This window comes from Ambystoma mexicanum, chromosome 1p (assembly GCF_040938575.1).
Source record: "Ambystoma mexicanum isolate Mex_15411 chromosome 1p, UKY_AmexF1_1, whole genome shotgun sequence".
Taxonomy (NCBI): domain Eukaryota; kingdom Metazoa; phylum Chordata; class Amphibia; order Caudata; family Ambystomatidae; genus Ambystoma; species Ambystoma mexicanum.
Window position 1 is genome coordinate 222668086 of NC_090921.1, and position 22287 is coordinate 222690372.

At 52.3% G+C, this 22287-nt stretch overlaps 1 protein-coding gene across 1 annotated transcript in view; it reads right to left on the reverse strand.

Moving 5' to 3' along the window:
- STAG3 (STAG3 cohesin complex component) overlaps nt 1-22287 on the reverse strand; it is a 2261782-nt gene that overhangs the window by 217130 nt on the left and 2022365 nt on the right. Inside the window, exon 28 of the mRNA XM_069646424.1 lies at nt 2089-2214. Coding sequence (XP_069502525.1) covers nt 2089-2214 — 126 coding nt within the window. The remainder of the gene's footprint in view (nt 1-2088; nt 2215-22287) is intronic.

Below are 22287 nucleotides of genomic sequence, written 5' to 3' on the forward strand. Positions count from 1 at the left end.
CAGAAAGATTTCTGAAGAACAGCTGCGCTGGGAGATAGATATCAAAGATGAGGAATCTTAGGGAGGAAAGAAACCATTTGAAAGACAGATCCTTTGAGGATCAGAGATGGACATTTAACATTTGCAGTCAATGCAGGATTTAAAACATGAGGATGTCGAGTCATTCATCATGACATCGAAAATGAGAAGCAAAGAACTTCAACAAAGCAGATTTCCTAAAGCTAGCCGAGGGTGCGGAGAAAATGAAAAAGGTTCAGAGCTCTGCACCTGAATATATACTGGTCCCGACGTAATAACTGGCGGGGGCGCCTGGAGGCATCAAGCCGAGCAGACGCAGAGCCAAGCGGAGCCCCATGGCAAGATGGATATCAAAGATGAGGAATCAGTGGGAGGAAGGACTCCATTAGAAAGGGCAAGTAGGGCTTTCCATAAGTAGAGGCTTGAATAAAGTCAAGCTCAGGCGGTGAAATCAAATCCATTTACATCCCATAAATTGGAAACCCACCCGCCAGAAACTCATCCTGATGGTCAAAATCCTCAAGGAGGTCCTCTACCTGCAGTGCCCAAGGTTTTCAGCCCAAACAGGGCACGGTCACCCCATCTTTGAGAACAATTGGGATCTGGAAGCAGAAGCATAGTTCAGCAAGGTGTAGATACCAACCAGCACCAAGGCCATGGAGCCATGAGCAGTGGCTTCCACACCAGCAGGCGGACGTGAGCCGCACACGGAATCAGCAGACTGAAAGGGTGGGTCCAGAAAAGAGCCAGCAAGAGTGCGTTTGTGGCCCGAAGTGCCTCTGATGACCCTCAGATTGTGCAATGGGCCTCAACTCTGCCACTGAGATCAAAGCTGCCTGAGCCTTTGCAAACATATCAAACACTCGATGTCTGAACTCCTCCCACTTGCCTTGTGTGGAGTACCGAGTGGGAATTGTTACCTGCTTTTTTGGTGGCAATTCATCAAGGTATTTTCATCATTTTCCAGGAGTGAAAGTTGCTCTTGGAGAAGGATGATTAAGGTTGCTGGTTGGAGAAGTTGCTTGTAGCACGTCTTGTCATTTCATACCTTCTCATGAGAATGGGGCTTCTCCTGATTCTTTTTCAGGGGACAAAAGCCTCTTATAAGAATTTAGAGTTGGTAACTTTGCTCCTCATCCATGAGGATAAAGAGCTTTGCAGCACACTTCTGGAGATTAGTGGAGTGCATGGAATGACAAGAGCTGCAGTCCTCTGTGCCATGTCTTTCACCAAGGCTGCATATACCAACGTTTTTGAGGGTCAGCCACAGCCATCTATCTCCCACAAAGTCTGTAGGGTTTGAAGCCGGAGGCCTTCGATGGCGCATGCTTGACTACATGCATACCACCCTTTATGACATCTAGAATAAAGGGGTCGAACAACGCCGGGCAAAGCTAACAGGAGCCCCAATGCACTGACTAAAGACTGAAAAATGTTGCAAGCCAAACTGCAGCAGTACAATATATATAAAATGAGGAATTTCAGAGAAGAAATCGCTTAGATATTGAAAACATGAATGCCCATTGTCAATAAGAAGAGTTCTTCAGCCACACTGCACATCATTTTCCCTCACATACAAGAGTCTACCCTCTGACACTCAAAGCTGAGACACCCAATTGTAGTCTGCTGAATCTTTGCACTATGCAAGTCTAATTCTACTTAATAAATGAATAAACTACCTACACAAACCCACCAGATTGTTCAATTATCCCACTTCTGTACTTCAAGGACATGTGCACGCTTCCATCAGTATCACTAACTCCCAGTAAGTCTTTGCTCTTTCAACCGGGTTTTTGTAGGATAATGTTGCTCTGTAGTCCTAACATTGCCCTTGTACAGCAGCTTTTTTCTGTTCCTGGTCAAGGTCATAGAACAGAGTTCGCACCCATACCCTACACCCGGGGCACCCTGCTTACTTTGCCAAAAGTCATCTTATCTATTAAGATTCCCCCTCATTCTGCCCAGCAGTGCACCTCAGTTTTTGTTTCCTCCTCTGTAGTTTGTCCTGCTCATCCAGCCTCCTACCCCCCTGTCCCCAAACTGAGTTTTTGCCATCTCAATGACACTTACAGGGCCTTCTTGTCTTGCTTAAGTAATTTGAAGGAGAATTCACAAAGGATGTCCAGAAACGCCAGGTTCTGCGGTGTGAGGTCTGCACCAGCAGGAGGGTCTTGGAACGCAAACTTTATTCCATCCCTAGATAACAGGAAAGAAAGGTTACTGTTCCATATTAATACTTCATTGTGGGTCCCAATTTCATATATATAACCTTCAAAATAGCATCCGAGTTTCAGAAGGATCCCAGAAAACTAGAAAAATGGGCAACACTACTTTGACATATTTAAGACCTTGCCACTCTCCATGTTGCTTGCGCAGTCATTCAGCATTGATAGTCTATACTCCACTCCAAATAACAGTTTTCAACCAATTCTAGAAATCTGCAAGGCTTACGACACTTTTATATAAAGCTCTAGAGAAATTTGTGCTCCTCTGGATCTGGCTGTCAGAAAATGCTTATCTAGTCAGAAATAATGTTATGTCATGGGGTAACCCCTAAGGAACAAGTTACTTACCTGTAACTGTTCTCCAGTATGGGTCTGGCATGGATTAACATTCTCATGAATATTCCCTGTGGTCAGGCTGCGAATCCTTGGTAAAGAAAAATCAGTTTCACTTCTGAACTGTCTTTCTCCTAACAACCAATCACTGGTCTCTGGATCATACTGCCCCCCCAACCAATGACTGCCCTCTACCCAAGCCCCTCTTCTGGCAGCCATCTTCAGATTTGGTAGCACGTAAAGTGGCAGTAGGACCAAGAGAAGAGCCGCAGAGGGGTAGGCGGGAGGGTTCACATGTGAATCCATGCCAGACCCATGCTGGAGAACAACAGTTACAGGTAAGTACATGGATTCACATGCTCATGAATAAAGAATACATAGCAGTACAACAGTTACAGGTAAGTACATGGATTCACATGCTCATGAATAAAGAATACATAGCAGTACATACATGCACACCCATGGGAGGAGGCAAAGCTCAACATTAAGTACCTCTTACCTTCTCACCAGATCACCTTCAAGTGAACAGGTTGCACAGCACTGCTAGGCCGACTCTGGACTTCGCCCTGGAATCCCTGTCGATGCAGTAGAACTTTGTGAAGGTGTGGGACGACCTCCACGTAGCAGCTCTGCAGACGTCAAGCAGGGGCACACCAGACAGGAACGCTGTATTTGCAGAGATCGATCTGGTCGAATGGGCTCTCGAACAGCCAGGCAACAGTTGGTTTGCCAACCGGTGACAAAGGGTGATGCAGCCGGATAGCCACCTGAAATGGAAGCCTTGGAGAGGGCCTTCCCATGATTCACAGGGCCTAAGTTCATAAAAAGTTGCGACGTCTTTCAGAAACTCTTTGTGCGGTCCACATAGAATTTCAGCGCTATAGCCACATCCAGCGAGTGCAAAGTCCTCTCAGCCGGCGACAAAGGCATCGGGAAGAATACAGGTAACCCCAAGGGCTCGTTTAGATGAAAGTCCGACGGCACCTTGGGCATGAAGGATGGGTGCATCTGTAGCACCATCCTCGTCTCATGGAATGTCAAGTAAGGTGGTTTACAAGCGAGAGCCTGGATCTCTCCCACTCATCGTGCTCAGGTGATGGCCCCAAGAAATGCTGTTTTCCACTACAAACATTTCAGTGGCACCGAATGCATAGTCTCGAACGGGGGAACCATGAGCCTAGTGAGCACCACATTGAGCTACCATGCTGGGGCCGGAGCATTCACTGGCGGGAACGAGCGAAACAGTCCTTTGACGAACTCCTTGACTAAACGATGCAACCAGAAGGATGATCGTCCAGGAGATCTGGTGTAGCAGGAAATAAGCGCCAGATGAACTTTGATGGAAGCATGGGCCAGTCCTGCCTTGGCAAACGACAACAAATACGGAAGCACCTGAGGAGCAGTGACTTGTAGAGGGTCGATCTTATGAGTACGGCACCAAATGGCGAACCTGGCGAGCACCTCCTTACAATCCGGTGGGAGATCATAGCCCCCAAACCCTAGTGCTGCAGGAGCCAGGCCTTCAGTTTCAGCGATCCTGGGTCATGGTGCAGAATCACACCTCCTTCCCTGGCTAGAAGATCTGCGTCCGCCGGAAGCTTGACTGGAGGGGCAGCTGACATGTCCAAAAGGTCCGGGTACCATATCTGTCTCGGCCACGCAGGTGCGACGAGTATCATCCTGCACCTGGATTGTCTGAGTTGATTGACTAGTCGTAGAAGCAACAGAAACGGAGGGAATGCATACAGAAACAGGCCGTCCCAGGGGAAAGAGAATGCGTACCCCATTCTCCCCGGCTGGGGAAATCTGCTGGCAAACCTCCGGCACTAGGTGTTCGTCGCCGTCGCAAACAGATCTATCTGGGGATGGCCCCATCTGCGGAACAGGTGATCCAATTGGTCCTGAAGTTCCCACTCGTGGCAAGAGCGCACCTCCCTGCTGAGGGAGTCGGCGACAGTGTTCTTCACTCTTGCCAGATGAAACGGGATGAGGAATATCCACTGGCTCACGGCCCAGTGCCATAAGTCCTGCGCTGCTTTGGAGAGTGCCGGGGATCTGGTGCCCCCCTGCTTCCTGATGTAGAACATCGTGGTGATGTTGTCCATGAAGACCCGTACCACCTTGCCCTTGAGGGACGGAAGGAAGGAAGGACTTGAGGGCCCAAAAACAGCCTGCAGCTCCAACACATTGATGAGCAACGTCTTCTCCTCTGGTAGCCACAGGCCTCTTGCATGAAGACTTCCAGTGTTTGCTCCCCAACCTTCCAGCGAGACGTTTGTCGTGACCGTCTCCTGATGAGGTGGGGTGTGAAAGACCACGCACACGGCTAGATGTGCGCGCACACCCAACCACCGCATCCCTCGACGGAAACCCTTGTCAAGTGTGATCGTGTCCTCGAAACTTCCCGACACTTGTATCCACCAGGCGTTGAGAAACTCCTGCAGTGGGTGCATCCATAGCCTGCACAGTCGATTAAGATGAACAAGTCACTTTCTTACCTGGTAACGTTCTTTCGATGGGATGTTCCTCTGACGTATTCCACATCTTTGACAGTAATTACCACAGCTGTGCTGCTTTGGAAAATATGTTTTTCGGCATAGGCGTCCTGCGTCGATGACATCGATAAGCTCCCTCGAGGATCGACGTCACCGGATGTTCCAAGTAGGACGCAAGACGCCCGTAGCCTCAAATGTAGTCCCCCCACCCCCAAGAACGTGAGGCACCAATCTTCTGCCAGTATGACTACAGAAAGCCTTGTGGAAACGTAAGCTGCAATCGCATACGAAATTCTGTAGCGGGGCAGGTAGGGAGGGTATGATGTGGAATACGTGGGAGGAACATCCACATCTTTGACAGACTACGTGTTAGGCAGAAACCTGTGCAGTTTCCTCTGGGACCACTGCAAACGATTTAAGACTACAGGTGGTTGGCAGTAAACCCAATTGGTAGCAGTCTGTACCACCCAGATTTACCTGGTAGCTGTGGCTGAGCAGTCAGACCTCTCTCAAGAAGAGTTAGGCAGTATACAGAGTATTCACAATAGGTCAAAAGAACACAGTAGAACAAGCAAACCAGAGCTTGGTGTAAAAGAGATATAATTATTTATTTAAAAACACATCTAGTTAAACACACTTGCACTAATATCAAGCAGTTCAAAAACACTGTCACTAAAAGATATACACTCCCTTCAACGATTATTAGACAAGTTTTAAGTAAAGCAACACTTATTTTCAGACAGCGGTGAGCGCTTAACGCAGATGGCACTCTAATCAATAGGTTAAAAAGGGAGAGAAAGGCACAGCAAAGATAGAAACAGATCCCAACACTTTTGGAAGGACACAGTAGGAGAAGAAGGCAGGTTAAAACCGTAAAGTCTAAGTTAACAAAGTTAACAAACCCACTTTAAGAGGCTCCGGTCGAAATGTGTCCAAGGTCACACGGTTAAAAGTGCCCAAATCTCTCCAATAGTTTCAGAAGGAGTTGGATCAACAGAAAGGGACCAGTTAGATGGTCAAGGCGGCCATCCCAGTCCAGAAGGTTAAGGGGTTATTGTGACCTTGTAGCAATCTTTAGAAAGGGAGGTGTTACAATCAATGTACCTTTTTATTCCAAAGGTTTGGTGTTCACAGTCCCTACTGCAGATATCAGATAACAACAAGACAACACTAACCTGGTCCAGTAGGAATTCGTAGAGAAGAATGGAAAGCTCACCTAACCTCCTCTCCCCGCGCCGGAGAAACCCAGGTCGAGGAGGGGAAGTCAGGGAAACCCTCGTGGGGGAGAAAACCCTTTTGTGCCAGGAACTCAGAAGAAGCGATGGGCGCGTCTTGATTCCCAGGAGTGACTTCGGGAGTTGGACTTGCGATCGCGAACTATCCTGAAGACAGAAACCAGGTGGTGTTTAGAAAAGGGAGAGATTGCTGCAGTAGGACTCTGGTGAGCGATATACCTTTAAGTCTGAATGTCTGTTGAGGGGGTGTAAAACGGCTTGCACGAAAGTTGTATTCTGTTCAGCGCGTGGTAGAAAGTAACTCCCTGTCCTTGCTGAAGAGACTGAAGAATGGAGAAAGGTTAGTGATGGAATGAATGAAAGTATGTTGTAGGCTGGGGGGGTACGGAACTATACGTACTGCAGAGTGTAGAACCAATGCCTTCGGTGTAAGTGTGTGGAGAGCTGGTAGGGAAGAGGACCAAGGACAGCGGAGTCTGATACTGAGAAAAGGGAGAGACGGTTGAAAGATTACAGACAAGCGGAGTATTCGAAGGGTAAAGAGAGCTATCCTAGATTTACAAACTCACGGAGCGTGGCCTCTGAAAACAGTAGCAACGCGCTGGAGCGAAGACGCCGCCGAAGGAAATCCATTCTGCGAGGTTTGGGGCGGTGTCATCCGACACTCTCGGATTCGGAAGGCTGGAGCGCTGCCTTTCCTTGCTACCGCCATGTTGGAGGAGGTAGAGGCGATGCATGAAATTCGTCTCCACCTGTGCCAGAAAGTCCACGTGAGCCGCCCCCTAGAGGGAGCGGACGTGACAGGAGGCCTGGCGCACACGGTACCTTAAAATGGTGAGAACGCTCCAGCGGGGGCAGTTGTTCCTGGCAGCAGGTGCAAGTCGGTGCTTCGACCGGGGGAAGAGAGGATCTCGTCGGGGAAGAAAGCAGGAGTCCGTTGCACTGCCAGGGAAGAAACCAGCCGCGGAGTTCTCAACTAAAAGCAGCGGTCCTTTTATTCGCGGTCCAGTGGTAAGTGGCTATCCGGTAGCCGGGTGGCTTGGCACGGGCAATTCGACCACAAGACGTCCTGGGATGCGAGAAAAGAAGGTAAACTGGTTGTGCCCACGAGTCAGGGGAAGAAGACTCTCCAGCAGGGAGATCTCCTCTGTCGTTGGGAAGTGGTGAGTCGGTTCAGCAGGGCTCCACCGGTGGTGTCATCGTAGCAGGTCGGCTCAGCTTCTTCCTCGTCGGATTTTCAGGTCCTGTGGCGACTTCTGAAGTTCCAGTCCCAAAAGCCCTGCTTTTATGCAGCACACCCCCATTCACTCAGCCTAGCTGTCAAACAAACATGCTAAGTGGACGGACCGGCTCACCACTTGGGCCAATCACACAAAAGTGCGACTTGAGTTACCAAGGTAACTCAGTCCAGGGTGACTAAACCCCCTCCCACACACCCTGTGGTACCCAGACAGAGTGGCACCACTTTTGGAGGCTTCTGTGGAGAAGCCCGCCAAAAAGTGGAACAAAGGGCTCAACCTTTGGTTTGGAGTTACAGAGGCGAACACCAACGCCATTTTAAAACCGAGTTCTGGCAGAAAATACCAACCGTTGAATTAATATTAAATAAATAAACCAGCGGTATGTTAGAGGCTATGTTAAAAAGTATTAGCCTCGAACAATGGGAAAATCCCATAGAGATATATTCGCGGTTGAATATAAAAATTAGTATCCACTGCCACCAGCCAAAACTCGACGAGGGGGGACGGGTCTGTGCCCCCTCGAATAACAGACCCAGGGGCAATCGAATTGCCCCTACCAGTACGTCCACAATATGATGGTTTGTACTGGTTCTGTTAGTAATTTGGGACTAGTAAAGCCAATGGTGACTTTACATGCCATGGGAGACAGTCAGTGCCAGGGTATGGAGTCTATGGTGGGGGGTCACTATGACACCCCGGTGTTACTGCACAGAGGGTGCTGTGTAACACACCTAGAAAAAAAACATACGAGACCCTATGGAGTAAAAGACCCCATAGCCCATGACACACATTAACATTCAAAGGAACGCCACAAATCATGTCCAAGAGTGGGAGAAAAAGAGTCTCACTATTGGCAGGAGAAAAAAACAAACTCCAGAAATCCAGCAAAGCTGCTGGGGGACTCACTAGGTTAGGAAATTCAGCCTAAACAGAGAATTCTCCCTAACAGACTCCCAAAGCAGTACCAACATAAGGAGGTGGGAAAAGAATTTAGAAATTTTAGAATGCCCAATCAAATGGCAGAATAGAGGACTGCCTTGCCAAAGGCCAAATCTTGCCCATGGATAGAGTCCAGGGAATAATGTTTCACAAAAGTATGGACAGAGGCCCATTTGGCCGCTTCGCAAATATTGCGAATCGGAACACCCCTCTGTAGTGCAGTGGAGGCAGCCATACCCCTAGTAGAATGGGCCCGTAAACCTACAGGAGGGCCCTTCCCCACCAACCGATAACATTCAGAGATTGTCAAAATGATCCATCTAGACAAGGTCTGCTTAGAAACAATGTGACCTAAACGCCTTCCAGCATAACCAATAAAGAGCTGATCATCCACTCTGACCTGGGACATCCGTGAGAGATAGAAACTCAAAGCTCTCCTAGGATCCAACCTATGGAGCCTCTCCTCTTCCTTACCAGGATGTGGAGGAGGATAGAATGCCGGAAGAATTACCTTCTGGCTCAGATGGAATTCCGACCCAACCTTCGGAAGAAATGAAGGCTGTACCCTAAGGACAACCCTGTCCTTCTGGAACACAGTGAAGGGTGGTTTGGCAGAAAGTGCCTGAAATTCACTCACTCTGCGTGCGGAAGTAACCGCAACTAAAAATACATTTTTAAAAGACAACAGTCTCAATGGACAAGAATGTAAGGGCTCAAACGGAGCTCCCATCAGAAACTTCAAAACCAAATTCAAATCCCATCCCGGCACCTGGAAAGGCGACGGTGGAAACACATGAGTTAGCCCATTCAAGAACTGAGAAATCAAAGGAATTTTGAAATAAGAACATTCCTCAGACGAGCGCTTAAATATGGACAGCGCCGCCAGGTAACCCTTAATAGTACCTACTTGCAGGCCCTTGTGGGCTAAAGAAAGCATAAAAGACAAAACCAAAGTAATGGAACATTGGAAAGGATCCACATTCTTTACCCTGCACCAGACGCAGAACTTCTTCCAACGGCAACAGTACAGGGATTTCGTTGCAGGCCTTCTGGCCGAAAGCAACACCTCCATCATGTCTTCAGGGAGGTCTCAATCCTTACATCTCAGCCCTTCAGATACCAAGCATGAAGACAGAGAGACTTGACCTCTGGATGGAGAACTCGACCCCCTTCCCGTGAGAGCAGATTGTCTCAGTAGGGAAGACGACGTGGAGGGCAGATGGACATGTCTAGAAGGTCTGGGTACCACGCTCTCCTGGCCAATGCCGGAGCAATGAGGATCATCCGGGAACCGAACCTCTGCAACACCTGCGGAATGACGGGGACTGGAGGGAACGTGTACAGCAGTGGGAAGGACCACTCCACTACGAACGCGTCCCCTAAGGCTCCTCTTGGAGGAAATTCCCGCAAGCAGAATCTCTTGCACTTCCGGTTGACACTGGTGGCGAAAAGATCCACTTGTGGGGTTCCCCAAAGGGCGAAGATCTCCAAAAGAACTTCCAGCGCCAGCTCCCACTCGTGAGAGACTGTGCTCTGCCTGCTTAGAGCGTCCGCCGCTGCGTTTTCATCTCCGGCCAGATGTTCTGCCGAGATTGAAATTTCCTGCTGGATGGCCCAGAACCAGAGCTGCATCGCCTCCCTGTATAGTGGGAGTGACCCTACCCCCCCTTTTATAAGGTAGTGCATGGCCACTGTATTGTCTGTCATAATCAGGACATTCTTCCCCTGCACAGACGGCAGAAAAGCCTTCAGGGCTAGCTAGACAGCCCGCAGCTCTAACAGATTGATGTGGAGTCTGGACTCCGACGGAGACCAACGACCGCTGACTGTCAGCTCGATGGCATGAGCTCCCCAACCCGTGAGGGATGCGTCCGTCACGATCGTCACCTCCGGCCATGGTTGCCAAAACAGAGCCTCTTTGAACAGATTTCCTTCGACGGCCCACCACAGAAGGTCCTGGGCGACCGAGGGCGGAATCTGAACTGGGTCCGACATCCTGCCGGAGAACTACGACCACTGCATCTTGAGAGCCCACTGCAAAGATCTCATCCACAGCCTGGCCTCTGGCACCAGTAGAATGCAGGACGCCAGGAGGCAGAGCAATCTCAAGAACTCGAATGCTGGGAGACTCTGGGCACGTTGAAATTTGTCCACCATCTGCAGAATGTGGTGAGCCCTCACCTGGGGAGGCGAACACTGCCCCAGGGATGTGTCTACCACAGCCCCGATGTACTGGAGCCGCTGGGTAGGTGTCACATGAGACTTCTTTAAGTTGAGGGAGAAGCCCAGCTTGTGAAGGGAGTGGCAGGTGACGTACAGATGATCCAGGACTTGCTCGGGAGAGCGCGCCCTGATCAACCAATCGTCCAAGTAGGGATCGACATGAATCCACCCTTTCCTGAGATGCGCTGCCACCACCACCATCAGCTTGGTGAAGACCCTCGGGGCGGAAGTCAATCCGAACGGTAGGAACGGAAACAGAAAATGCGAGTCGCCAACCGCAAACCTCAGGTACTTCCTGTGCTTGGGATGAATCGGCACATGAAAGTAAGCATTCTTGAGGTCGAGAGACACCAACCAGTCCTGAAGTTGAAGGGCCTGGAGGACTTGAGAGAGAGTAACCATCTTGAACTTGTCCTTCCCGAGGACCTTGTTCAAACCATGCAAGTCCATGATGGGTCTCAATCCCCCGTCCTTTTTCGAAATCAAAAAATATGGGGGATACCATCCCTTGTTCCTCTCCGCTACAGGCACCAGTTCTATGGCGCCTTTCTCCAGCAGGGATTTGATTTCCTGCACAAGGAGCGGATCCGGACTCTTCAAATAGAGCTTCCCCGGTGGATTGTCGTGAGACCTCTGCCGGAGGGGAAGACAGAACCCACACATCTGAAGTAATGGCACGCCATTTTACAAAATGCTGCGCCAGCCTTCCCCCAACCGGCGAACCATTGGACATGGCCTCATGACTGAGCTGAAGCGGCTGCGGCAGTGCCTGAGGGCAAAGAGGCAACTGCCCGAGTGGCTTTGGCACCTCGAGTACCTTGTTTTCCACCTCTGGTACTTCTACTTTGGCCCCTTTGACTGGCTGCCCCCCTCAATCTACTGAAGGAAGAGTAGTATCGAAAGGAACCTCCCCTCCATTGATGTCCCCTAGGACGAAAAGGCGGAGGTTGACGTACTGCAGCGCTCAACGACTTCGATGCAGCTTTGGAGGTCTGCAACCTCTCAAGGCTCTCGTCAGCCTTGCTACCAAAAAGATGGACACCATCATAGGGCATGTTGAGAAGCCGGGGCTGCACATCAGGAGCGAACCCCGACTTCCGCAACCACGCAAACCTGCGCATCACGGTGCTCGCCGCCTTGGACCAGCTGACACAGTCTGCCACGTCAAGACCCGACTGAACGGATTCACACATGGCATCCTTGCCATCCTTAACGAGGGCAAGAAAACCATCCCGTTCCTCCCCTTCGGGAATATGTTCAACCGCCAAAGATACACAATTACAAAGAGTGCGTGAATCTTGCAAGGGCACACACGAATTTGGCTGCTTTTAAAGCCATACCCCCAGAAGAAAATACCTTCTTCGTCCAACCGTCAAAGCGTTTGTCGTACCTATCAGGAGGGATTGTAGGGTATGCCGCCTGCTTTGCTGGGGCCATAGCCGCCTGTACCACCAAACTCTGCTGAGTGGGGTGTGTGGACAAGTAGCAGGGGTCGCTACTGGCTGGATGGTATTTTTTCAGCAACAACTTATTAACTGCCGGAAGACTCTCCGGAGCAGTCCAAGCCGCTGCCACCCTTATTTGTAAGGCCTTATGAAATGGCAACACCGGGTCAGTGGGTGGACCTTGGTCAAGGATATCTGTCAGGTCATCTTGCAGAAAATCCACAGGTGGAGCAGACCACCCCAGATACTCTGTCACCCTCGACATGTGGCACCTATACGAGGAGTCAGCATGCGTACCAGGCTCAGGCCTGCCGAACTCAAACTCTAGCACAAATTCCTCAAAAGGCGTCGAGGGTGCCGATGGGAGTGGGGTCGACCGAGGCGCTGTCGACTTCGACAGAGGCCGGAGTCCGAGCGCCTCCTTGAACAGCCTTGGCGCCCATGGTGTCGATGGCTTCCTCGGAGCCTCAAGAAAGTCCCTCGACGGACATGATGCCGATGGCGTTGATGCCTTCTTCGAAGACCTCACAGGCTCCAACGGTCTCGACCGCGTCGAGGACCGGGACCTCAAGCGGGCACGATGGCGATCCTCCTTGTCCGACCTTGACCTCGAAGGTTCCCGGTGATCGTGCCGACCGCCCGAGCCTGAAGGCGTGGTGAATGATGGTCTAGAGTGTTCTGTGCCGGCTTCTCTCGAACTGTGCCCTGCGACTCAAAAATCACCATCATCCCCTTACTGAAGGCGTCCCATTCCGCTGGAGATGAATGCTTATTGGGACAAGCAACCCGCCGTCTGGCAGAGTCCTCAGACAAGGAAGGCGACCAATGCCGGCGCTTCCGTGCATGCCTCGAAGAGGCCGAAGAATGGTGGAACCCACTCCTGGAACGAGACCCCCCTGGAGAGTCGCCCCTCGAATCGTCGGTCGAGAGTCCAGCGGACTTCGACTTACAGGGTTTGGAAACCCTACCCGCCGACAGCAGCTTCTTCCGCTCCCGCAAGGCCTTCGACGTCAGACTGGCATTCGTCGCAGTCATCCATGGCGTGGCTCTCACCGAGGCACCAAAGGCAGACGTCGTTCGGGTCTGTCAGAGACATCTTGGAACCGCAGTCCCGACACTTCTTGATGCCCGACTTCGGGGTTGCAGAAGACGAAGACATAATTTCAGTTAACACAACAATATTCGAAGAACCGATTCACAAGAGAGAAACAAGGCGCGACGAGATTACAAGGCGAACATATTCGCGGAAAAAACGGAACTGAGGCTACGGGCGTCGCGCGCCCTACTTGTAACATCTGGTGACGTCGACTGTCGGAGGAGGCTCTCAAGGGAGCGTATCGACATCATCGACGGACGCCTACACCGAAAAAGTTTTCCGAAGCAGCACAGCTGTGGTAATTACTGTCAAAGATGTGGAATAGGTTGGAGGACACAATCCCCTCGAAATATGCATGACGACATGTCGACGTGACAACTCTTCGCCCCATGGCATCCAACGTCTTCCCCTCACCGTCCGGGGAGGAGGAGGCTGCCGACGAGGAGGAGGAGCCCAAAGACGACTTCTTGGCCGCCGCTGAAACCACAGAGTCCAGAGACTGCTGGGATGGTAAGCACTTGGGCGCAAAGTCCGGCATTATGTATTTCTTCTCGTAGAGATCCCTCTTCGCTGGAGCTGATGAAGGGTTCTTCATGATGGGCAACCCCTCGTCCCAAATGTCATCCAATAGTGGGATCGAAAGCACAGTCTTCCTCTTCGCCTCCCGGTGCTGGTAAAGAAAACCCTCTTCTCCTCCGAGACGCCCTGGAGATCATAGCGTGGAGCAAGCCAATCTCGTCACACAGTGAAGATATGGCAGGCGGCGACGGGAGATCCTTCCCCCCGCCCCCAGGCCACTGTTGTTGTCCGTGCCAGTACCTGTCGTCGCCGTGTCCGGTTCCGTGTCATCCCGTGAGGGTGTGGGGGGGGGAGAGGGACGCGAGGGGTGGAAGGGCGGTGAACTCTCCTCCTCTTAGATGGTGGCTCCTCCGATGGTTCCGGTACAGCGGGCGGGGCCGCCGATGCAAGAGGCATCCTTGTCCGGATTTCCCAGCACAGGGTATGCAGAGCCGTAAGAATGTCCACCAAGATATCCCCAGGTGGCTGCTGGGGTGGTAGCGAAGGGGACAGGGGCGTTTGCGGCTTAGGTTGGTCCACCGCATCGTCACTGCCCTGTTGCTCCTCGGTCTCCTCGTCATCACCTTTGTTGTAACCTTCAACGTCGCCCTCGTCTGGATCCTTCCCGTAAGGCCTGCTCTCGACGCATCTCCCCTTCTGGAGGACCGGGAGGTTAGTGAGCTCCTCCTCTGAGGAGATATCCGGGCCCTGGAGGGCTATCGTGCCCCCCCTCCCCTCTCTGCGACCAAGGGAGACGGTTTTGGTGAAATGATGGGCATTATCTTCTCTGGAGCCTCTTCGATGGGCTGGAAAGAGGATTCCCTCCTGGCAGGCAGGGACACTCTCGATTTTGGGGCTGTGCCCTGCGGATCTGCCACAGTGGCCTTCGCGAGGGACGCCGCCACTACTTCGATGGATCTTCGTCTGATGCACCTGGGCCTTCATGGCCTTGGCTGAGTCAACAGCCTTCACCTTAGGGGGAGGGTCGAAGCCCTGCTCCCCCTTGGCCTTCTCTGCAGAGCCGGTCTGTGTCTTCTTCAAGAGCTTGCCCGGACTGTCCGACTTCCCGAGCGTTGAAGATTCCGAGCGTTGGCTCGTGGTCGAAGGTGCTGGAGACACTGAACTCGCTCTGTCCACCGAGGAGCCCGCCAGAACGGCGCTTCCGGAGGCAGTGGACTTGTGGTGATTAGCCTAATGTTGGGCTCCTGCAGGAGGGGTGCCCTCAAAGGTCTTAGAAGACCGCTCAGTTTTCTTCTGGGCAGGGGAGGCATGCTGCTGGGACTCACCGAGAGCAGGAGCAGTGGCCTGCAGCCACTCGTTGAGGCGCTTGCGTCGATCCGTCTGCAAGAACGGCACCATCTCCCGACAAGCCACACAGTCGTCCTCGACATGCGTCAGGTCGATATGCAGGCAGTAGAGGCACAGGGATGTCCATCGTCCGAAAATACATTCCGTAGGTTGCAGCCGGGGCAAACCTTGAAGAGAGGCCCTGAGTCCTTCTACTCAGACATGTCTACGCAGTGTAGGCCTTGAAGAAGCTTCTGGAATCCTCCAAGAAACTCAACGAAAATCCACCCTTGAGGTGCGCTGAAGAATCCGATAAACGGATCCTCCGTTAATCGGAAGGTTGATCGATGGAGCTTGAGGCTCGATTGACCGAAAAAATAGAGCAAAACTCTTAGAAAAATCGCAAAACGCAGTAAAAGCTTGAGAGCTATAGCACAAGGACTCCCAACACTTGAACGTGTGGTAAAAATCTGAAGATGGCTGCCAGAGGAGGGGCTTAGGTAGCGGGCAGTCATCGGCTGGGTGCAGAATGACCCAGAGACCAGTGATTGGCTGTTAGGAGAAGGACAGTTCAGAAGTGAAACTGAAACTGATTTTTTCTTTACGGAGGATTCCCAGTCTGACGACGGGAAATATTCATGAGCATGTGAATCCATGCCAGACCACATGCTGGAGAAATAGAACTTTTAAGAAGGAAAATCACTTACTGGGAAACGTTCTTTTGATGGATTCTTCTTCCACAGATTGCTTATCTTGATACATGTTCTCCAGCACAAGTTGCAGAAATGTTCTGCAGAGGGGGGTAGTGTAGCTAGGTGCAACCATGTCAGATGATCAGCTTACTCGGTCACAGACATGACGTTATCCTTTAAAAAGGAGCACACTACACCCCAGAAACTGAGTTCCCCTGTTCCCCCTGCTCAGCAGCTGAGGCAACCTCTGAAAGGAGAAATTACCTTACTGTAATGTTCTTTCTATGGATTCTTCTCCCGCAGATTCCTCATCTGATATTCCTTCCAGCTTTGCTGCCTCTGAAAATGTTCGACAGAAGCGTAGTGGACCTTGACCCCGGCCGTCAACCATCAATCTGTGCTGCTCGGGGTCTGGTCGTCAGCTCCGGACGGGACGTCGGGCGTCGTATAAGTACCACTTCACTAAGCCTCAACCTCATTTCCCTCTTTTTCCAGAGCACCACACACTGCATAGGAAAAAAGACGAACAAACGGGCTAATGAGGCCTTTAAAAAGAAAGTAAAAATAGACCTCCCAAGGAGTAACAATTGAAAAAGAACACTAAAAGAAGTGTTAGAAAAATGTTTGTTTTAAGAGTGTGGCAGGAAGACAGAAAATAGACACAGAGGACCATCACAAAGTCAACGTGAAATAGAAAGATGCACACCAACCACCGACTTTCTGAGCAGGGATGGATGGGAGGGGAGATGAGGAATCTGCGGGAGAAGAATCCATAGAAAGAACATTACGGTATGGTAATTTCTCCTTCAATTCCTCATCTGATGACTCTCAAAGAAGTAACGAAGGAGGCGGCCAGAAAGTTATATTAACATTTTTTGCAGCACTGCCCTGCCAAAACGCGCATCAGAAGTACGAGCCACATCCAAGCAATAGTGCTGTGCATAGGTGTGCAAAGATGACCATGTCGCAGCGCGACAAATCTCCCAGACCGGAGACCCCCCCCTCAGCAACGCAGTGGATTCGGTGACCCCCGTTGTGGAATGGGCACTGAATCCTGCTGGTAATTCCTTCACAGCGGCCTGGAAGTATTCATCTATGCAGAGAATCATCCAACAATATAAAGTCTGCTTCATTATAGGGAGGCCCTTATGGGCTAAGGAAAAAGCCACAAAGAGCTGGTCAGGTCTCCTGAAATCAGCTGCCCTGGCAATGTAGTGACTTAATGCCCTCTTAGGGTCTAGACGATGGAACCGTTCCTCCTGATTAGGAGGATGAGGATAGAAGACTGGAAGGTCGATGGACGGTGACAAGTGAAATTTTAATACAACTTTGGGGAGGAAGCCAGGCCTTAGCCTGAGTGAAGTTTTCTCCTGGAAAAAGCGCAGAAGGCCTGTAGCTCACTCACCGGCCTAGCGGATGTAATAGCCAGCAAAAAGACTGTTTTCAACGAGAGAAGCCGTAAAGTATAAGAGTGTATAGGCTCAAAAGGAGCCACCATCACAAATGTAAAAAACAGATTAAGATCCCAATCGGGGACAACAAATGGAGTTGGCAGAAACTTATTTAGAAGACCTTCCAGGAATTGTACCATTACCTGGATCGCAAAAAACAAGCCTTAATCCGAGGATCTCTTGTACACAGACAAGGCCGCCAAATAGCCTTTGACTGTTGTGACCTGAAAGCTTGCAGAGGCCAGTGACAGAAGGAACTCCATCACTGTAGTGACGGGGCATTAGATAGGGTCAATCTCCCTATCCCAAGTTCCCTGCACCACGCATCAAATCTTCTCCGTCTGTATGCGTACAAAGACCTTGTAGATGGTCTGCGTGTAGCCAGCAACACCTAAAGTACTTCCTCAGAGAGCTCCCAGTCAGCATATCTCATCCTCCCAAGAGCCACGTATGTAGGTTGAAGGATTCCAGTGTCTGTTGGAATATCCAGCCTTCCGACTGGGTTAGGAGACCCAGACGCTGAGGCAACTGGCGAGGTGGACAGATGAACAGATCCATGAAGTCTGAGTACCACATACTCCTTGCCCAGTCCCAAGCGATCCAGATCATGGTTGCTCAAAACCTCAGGAGAACCCATAGATTGACACGAATCGCAGGGAACGCGTAAATAAGAGAGAAGGTTCAATCCACCAGAAACACGTCCCCCAGTGCACCGTTTGCTGGGAATTCCCTCAAGCAGAACAGTTCGCATTTCCTGTTGGACTCGTTGCGAACAGATCCACTGCTGGGTTACCCCATAGAGTGAAGACCCCCTCTTGGACTTCCTGGCACACTTCCCAATTGTATGAGACCGTTCTCCATCTGCAAAGTTGTTCTCTGTACCTGCCAGATGAACTGCTGAGACCGAAATCCTGTTCTCCAGCAACAAGAACCAAAGCATCATCGCCTCTGTGCAGAGGGGGCAGAAGTACACAACACAGCTTGTTGAGGTAGGAACAAGTTACTTACCTGTAACTGTTGTTCTCCAGCATGGGTCTAGCATGGATTCACATGCTCATGAATATTCCCCGTCGTCAGGCTGGGAATCCTCGGTAAAGGACCGTTTCTACTTCCGATAACGGGGACCCGTTTTGGAATTCTTCTACGCCCCTCAAGGGTGAAGTTTCTCGTCGAGTTACGCTTCTTGAAGGATTCCAGAACATCTGAGGCCTACCTCAACGGACATAGCCCAGGACAAGGCAAGCTCGACGCCCGTATCCAAGCTGATAAGGTGCTGCCCGGGATGCGGATTACAAAAGGTTTTCAAGGAGGACGAGCATTCGAGATGTCTCTACTGCCTTCATGAGGACAAGACGCACGTGGAGAAGGACTGTGCGTTCTGCAAGAACCTGTCGGAACGGACCAAGCAAGATCGTCGTTCCCGCCTCGCCGCCTGGCTGGAGAAGGGCACAGAAGGTGAAGAAAAAGTCTGAGCGGTCTTCTAAATCCTGTGAGGGAGCCCCAGCGACGGGGGCCCAACAGAAGGCCAAGCACCACGAGTCTGCGGGCACCGGGAGCGCTGAAAGGTCAGGCTCTTCGGCTGCCAAGCAGAGCGCGACTTGCCCGGCATGATCAACCACGAGCAGGCGCTCTGGTTCAGGGAAGAAGAAGTCCGAGAACCCGGGTAAGCTTCTGGAGAGACCCCGGTCGATCTCGAAGGGAGCCGAGGGGGAGCGAGGCGATGACCCTCCCCCAAAGCCCAGGACGCACGTAAGGTGGTGAGGGCCTTGATCCACCCGGCAAAGGCCTCTATCGAGGTTGTCGCAGCGGCCCTGGCGAAGCCGGCAGAGACTACGCCAGTGGAGGCGGCCTCGGGGCCCAGAGTTTCCCTGCCACCGCGGGGGAAATCCTCTTTCCAGCCCATCGTTAAGACCCCCTGTGAAGACCCCAGTGGCCATTACGGACTCGGATTCAGCCTCCGAGGAGGATCCGGTGGAAACCGTGAAAGGCCTCAACGAGAGGTTTGAAGGCCTCAATGAGAGGTTCGAGAAGGTTCGATCCTAGGGGAAGGTTCCTGCTGATGTGATCTAAGATAGCGACGATGGCGACGACGAGGGCCCAGTGGAGCAGTCATCCCGCCCGTCGCAGCCATTGCCCGAGCCCCAGGATAACTCTGCGGCCATTTTGTTGGCGATGCAATCCTTATGTACTGAGATAAGGACGAGGTTACCACGGACCCCGACAAAGGATCCAGAACAAGCGGAGAAGAGTCCACCCCGCACCGCCCTTCGTGCCCACGAGGCCTGCAGACCCCTCATCCCCCTCGCCAGGCCCTCGGGATGATACGGCCACGAATACAGTGACGGGGACGGACGACAACGCGGACATTCCTTCATCACTCCCCCCTCGGGCCTCTCCGCCCGACAAAATTGGCTCTTTCCACGCCATGATAGCCAGGGCATCCGAGCTCTTCCAGCTCTGCCCCGAGGAACAGAAAAAGGAAGGTTTTCTTTACCAACGACGGGAGGCCAAGAGAAAGACGGTCCTCGCGGTACCGTTGCTTGATGACATCTGGGACGAGAGGCTGGCTATCCTGAAGAACCCTTCCACAACACCCGCCAAAAGGGACAGGTACGAGAAGTAGTACCGGTTCCCCGATGCAGCTCCCTTGTGCCTCAGGGCTCAGCCTACACCAGACACGGTCGTCTCGGCAGCGGCCAAGTAGAAAGTGGCGGGTGCGGCTGCTTCAACTTCCACTTCCCCGCCGGACAGCGAGGGCAAGAAGTTGGACTCCATGGGACGAGTCATCTCGTCGGCGGCGATGATGAAGGCGACCAATGCCTTAGCGATTGTGGCCCGCTAACAGGGAGCTTTGATTCAAGATAGCTCCCCAGCTAGACTTCCTACCGGACGACAAGAGGGCGGAGGCCCTACAGATTCTGCAGGAAGATGAGGTGGCGTCGGATCACGCCATAACGGTGGCAACAGACATTGCCGATACTGGATTTCGCTAGCTAGGCAACGGGGTTTGCCTTCGACGACGAGGATGTCCAGACCAGAGTGTTGGACATGCCGTTCAACGGCAACAACCTGTTTGGGAAGACGGTGGATGAGTCCCTCCAGACCATCAAGACCGACAGACAGCCCGAGCAGTAGGAGTCCTTCAACAACGGCGGCCCTTTCGGAGCTCCGGAGGCAGCAGACAGGGAGCCTCCAAGGGATCCATCGGGGGCTCTTCTACGTACCGCCAGGCGGCCCGCTCCTCGTCCCAGGAGGCCTACAGAGGCCACGGCAAGCAAGGAGGGTCTCGCCACCTTCGTCAAGGAGGCCAAGGCGGCAAGGCCTCTTCCAAGCAGGACCGAACCGGCCGTAGCGTCGGGCCCCCACCGAAGCACCCTGGTGGGAGGCCGGCTGACGAAGTTCATCAGCGTGTGGGAGTCCATCTCCACTGACCGTTGGGTGATGGATACCCTGGCCCGCGGACACTCGCTAGAATTTCAAAAGTAGTGTCCTCGCAATCCTCCCGTTGCCAGGAAGGAGAATCACGTCCCTCAACTGCTGTTGGAGGTAAGGGCGATGCTTAAGAAAGGTGCCATCGACCTCGTCCCCAAGAGGCTCCGGGCACTGGAGTATACTCAAGGTACTTCCTCATCAGAAAGAAGACAGGCGGTTGGCGCCCCATCCTGGACCTGCGTCGGTTGAACAAGTACATCAAGGCATAGAAATTCAGGATGGTCACCCTCCAGCACGTGCTGGGACAAATTCCTATCGTCGTTGGACCTGGAGGATGCTTACTTCCACATCCCCATTCTAAAAGGACACAAAGTTCCTCAGATTTGTAGTCCAGGGGCGTCACTACCAATCCAGAGCCCTGCCGTTCGGATTGAAGTCGGCACCCAGGGTGTTCACCAAGTGCCTCGCACCAGTGGCGGCGCGGCTGCGCCTGCAGGGGATCCACGTCTACCCCTACCTGGACAACTGGCTAATCCATGCAAGGTCAAGAGAACTTGCCGTCTAACATACGGCGAGGACCGTCCGCCTGCTCACGGAACTGGGATTCGCCATCAACTATCCCAAATCCCACCTGGTTCCTTCGCAGGTGGCACTGTTTTTTGGGAGCGAAGCTCGACACAGTGGAGCGAATGGCAACTCCGTCGGAAGAAAGGACGAAGGCCATTTTGGGCAAGGTGCAGCGCCTGTTAGCTCCTTTGCAGACTTCGGATGCGTCCACTACAAGAGTTCTGCCCGCTGGATTCAAGAGGCGGGCAGCTTCGAAGACAGGATCCCACTCGACGAGGAGTTCCGTCGGGCGATTCTATGGTGGGGTACCCGTGCGCACCTCATGGCAGACACAGAGGACTTTCAGACCCCGGCGTATCAGGAGACGGTGACGACAGATGCCTCGCTGGAGGGATGGGGGGCCCACACCATCTCCACGCAAGAGGCCTCTGGCTTCCGGAGGAGAGGTCTCTCCACAGCAACATCTTGGAGCTACGAGCCGTGTTCTGGGCTCTCAAATCTTTCCTTACGTCCCTCAAGGACAAAGTGGCGAGGATCTTTACTGACAACACCACCACAATGTTCTACATCCGGAAGCAGGGAGGCACCAGATCCCCAGCCCTATCCAAGGAGGCCCAGGATCTGTGGCACTGGGCCATCGTCCAGGGGATGTTTCTGGTTCCCTTCCACCTGGCAGGAATAAAAAACACCATCGCCGACTCACTCAGCAGGGAGCTGTGCTTGTGCCACGAATGGGAACTACGCCAGTACCAGGTCGATCGGCTCTTGCAACGATGGGGCAAACCCCAGATCGACCTGTTTGTGACGGCAACGAACTCCAAGTGCCAGAGATTCGCCAGCAGCTTCACACAGCCGAGGAGCATGGGTGATGCTTTCTCGTTCCCTTGGGACGGCCTGTTCCTGTACGCGTTCCTTCTGTTGCCGTTGCTGCTCCGAATCATCGACCAGCTCAAGAGGTCCAGGTGCAGGATGATCCTCGTCGCACCGGCGTGGCCCAGACAGATCTGGTTCCCGGACCTTCTGGACTTGTCAACGACCCCACCTATCAAG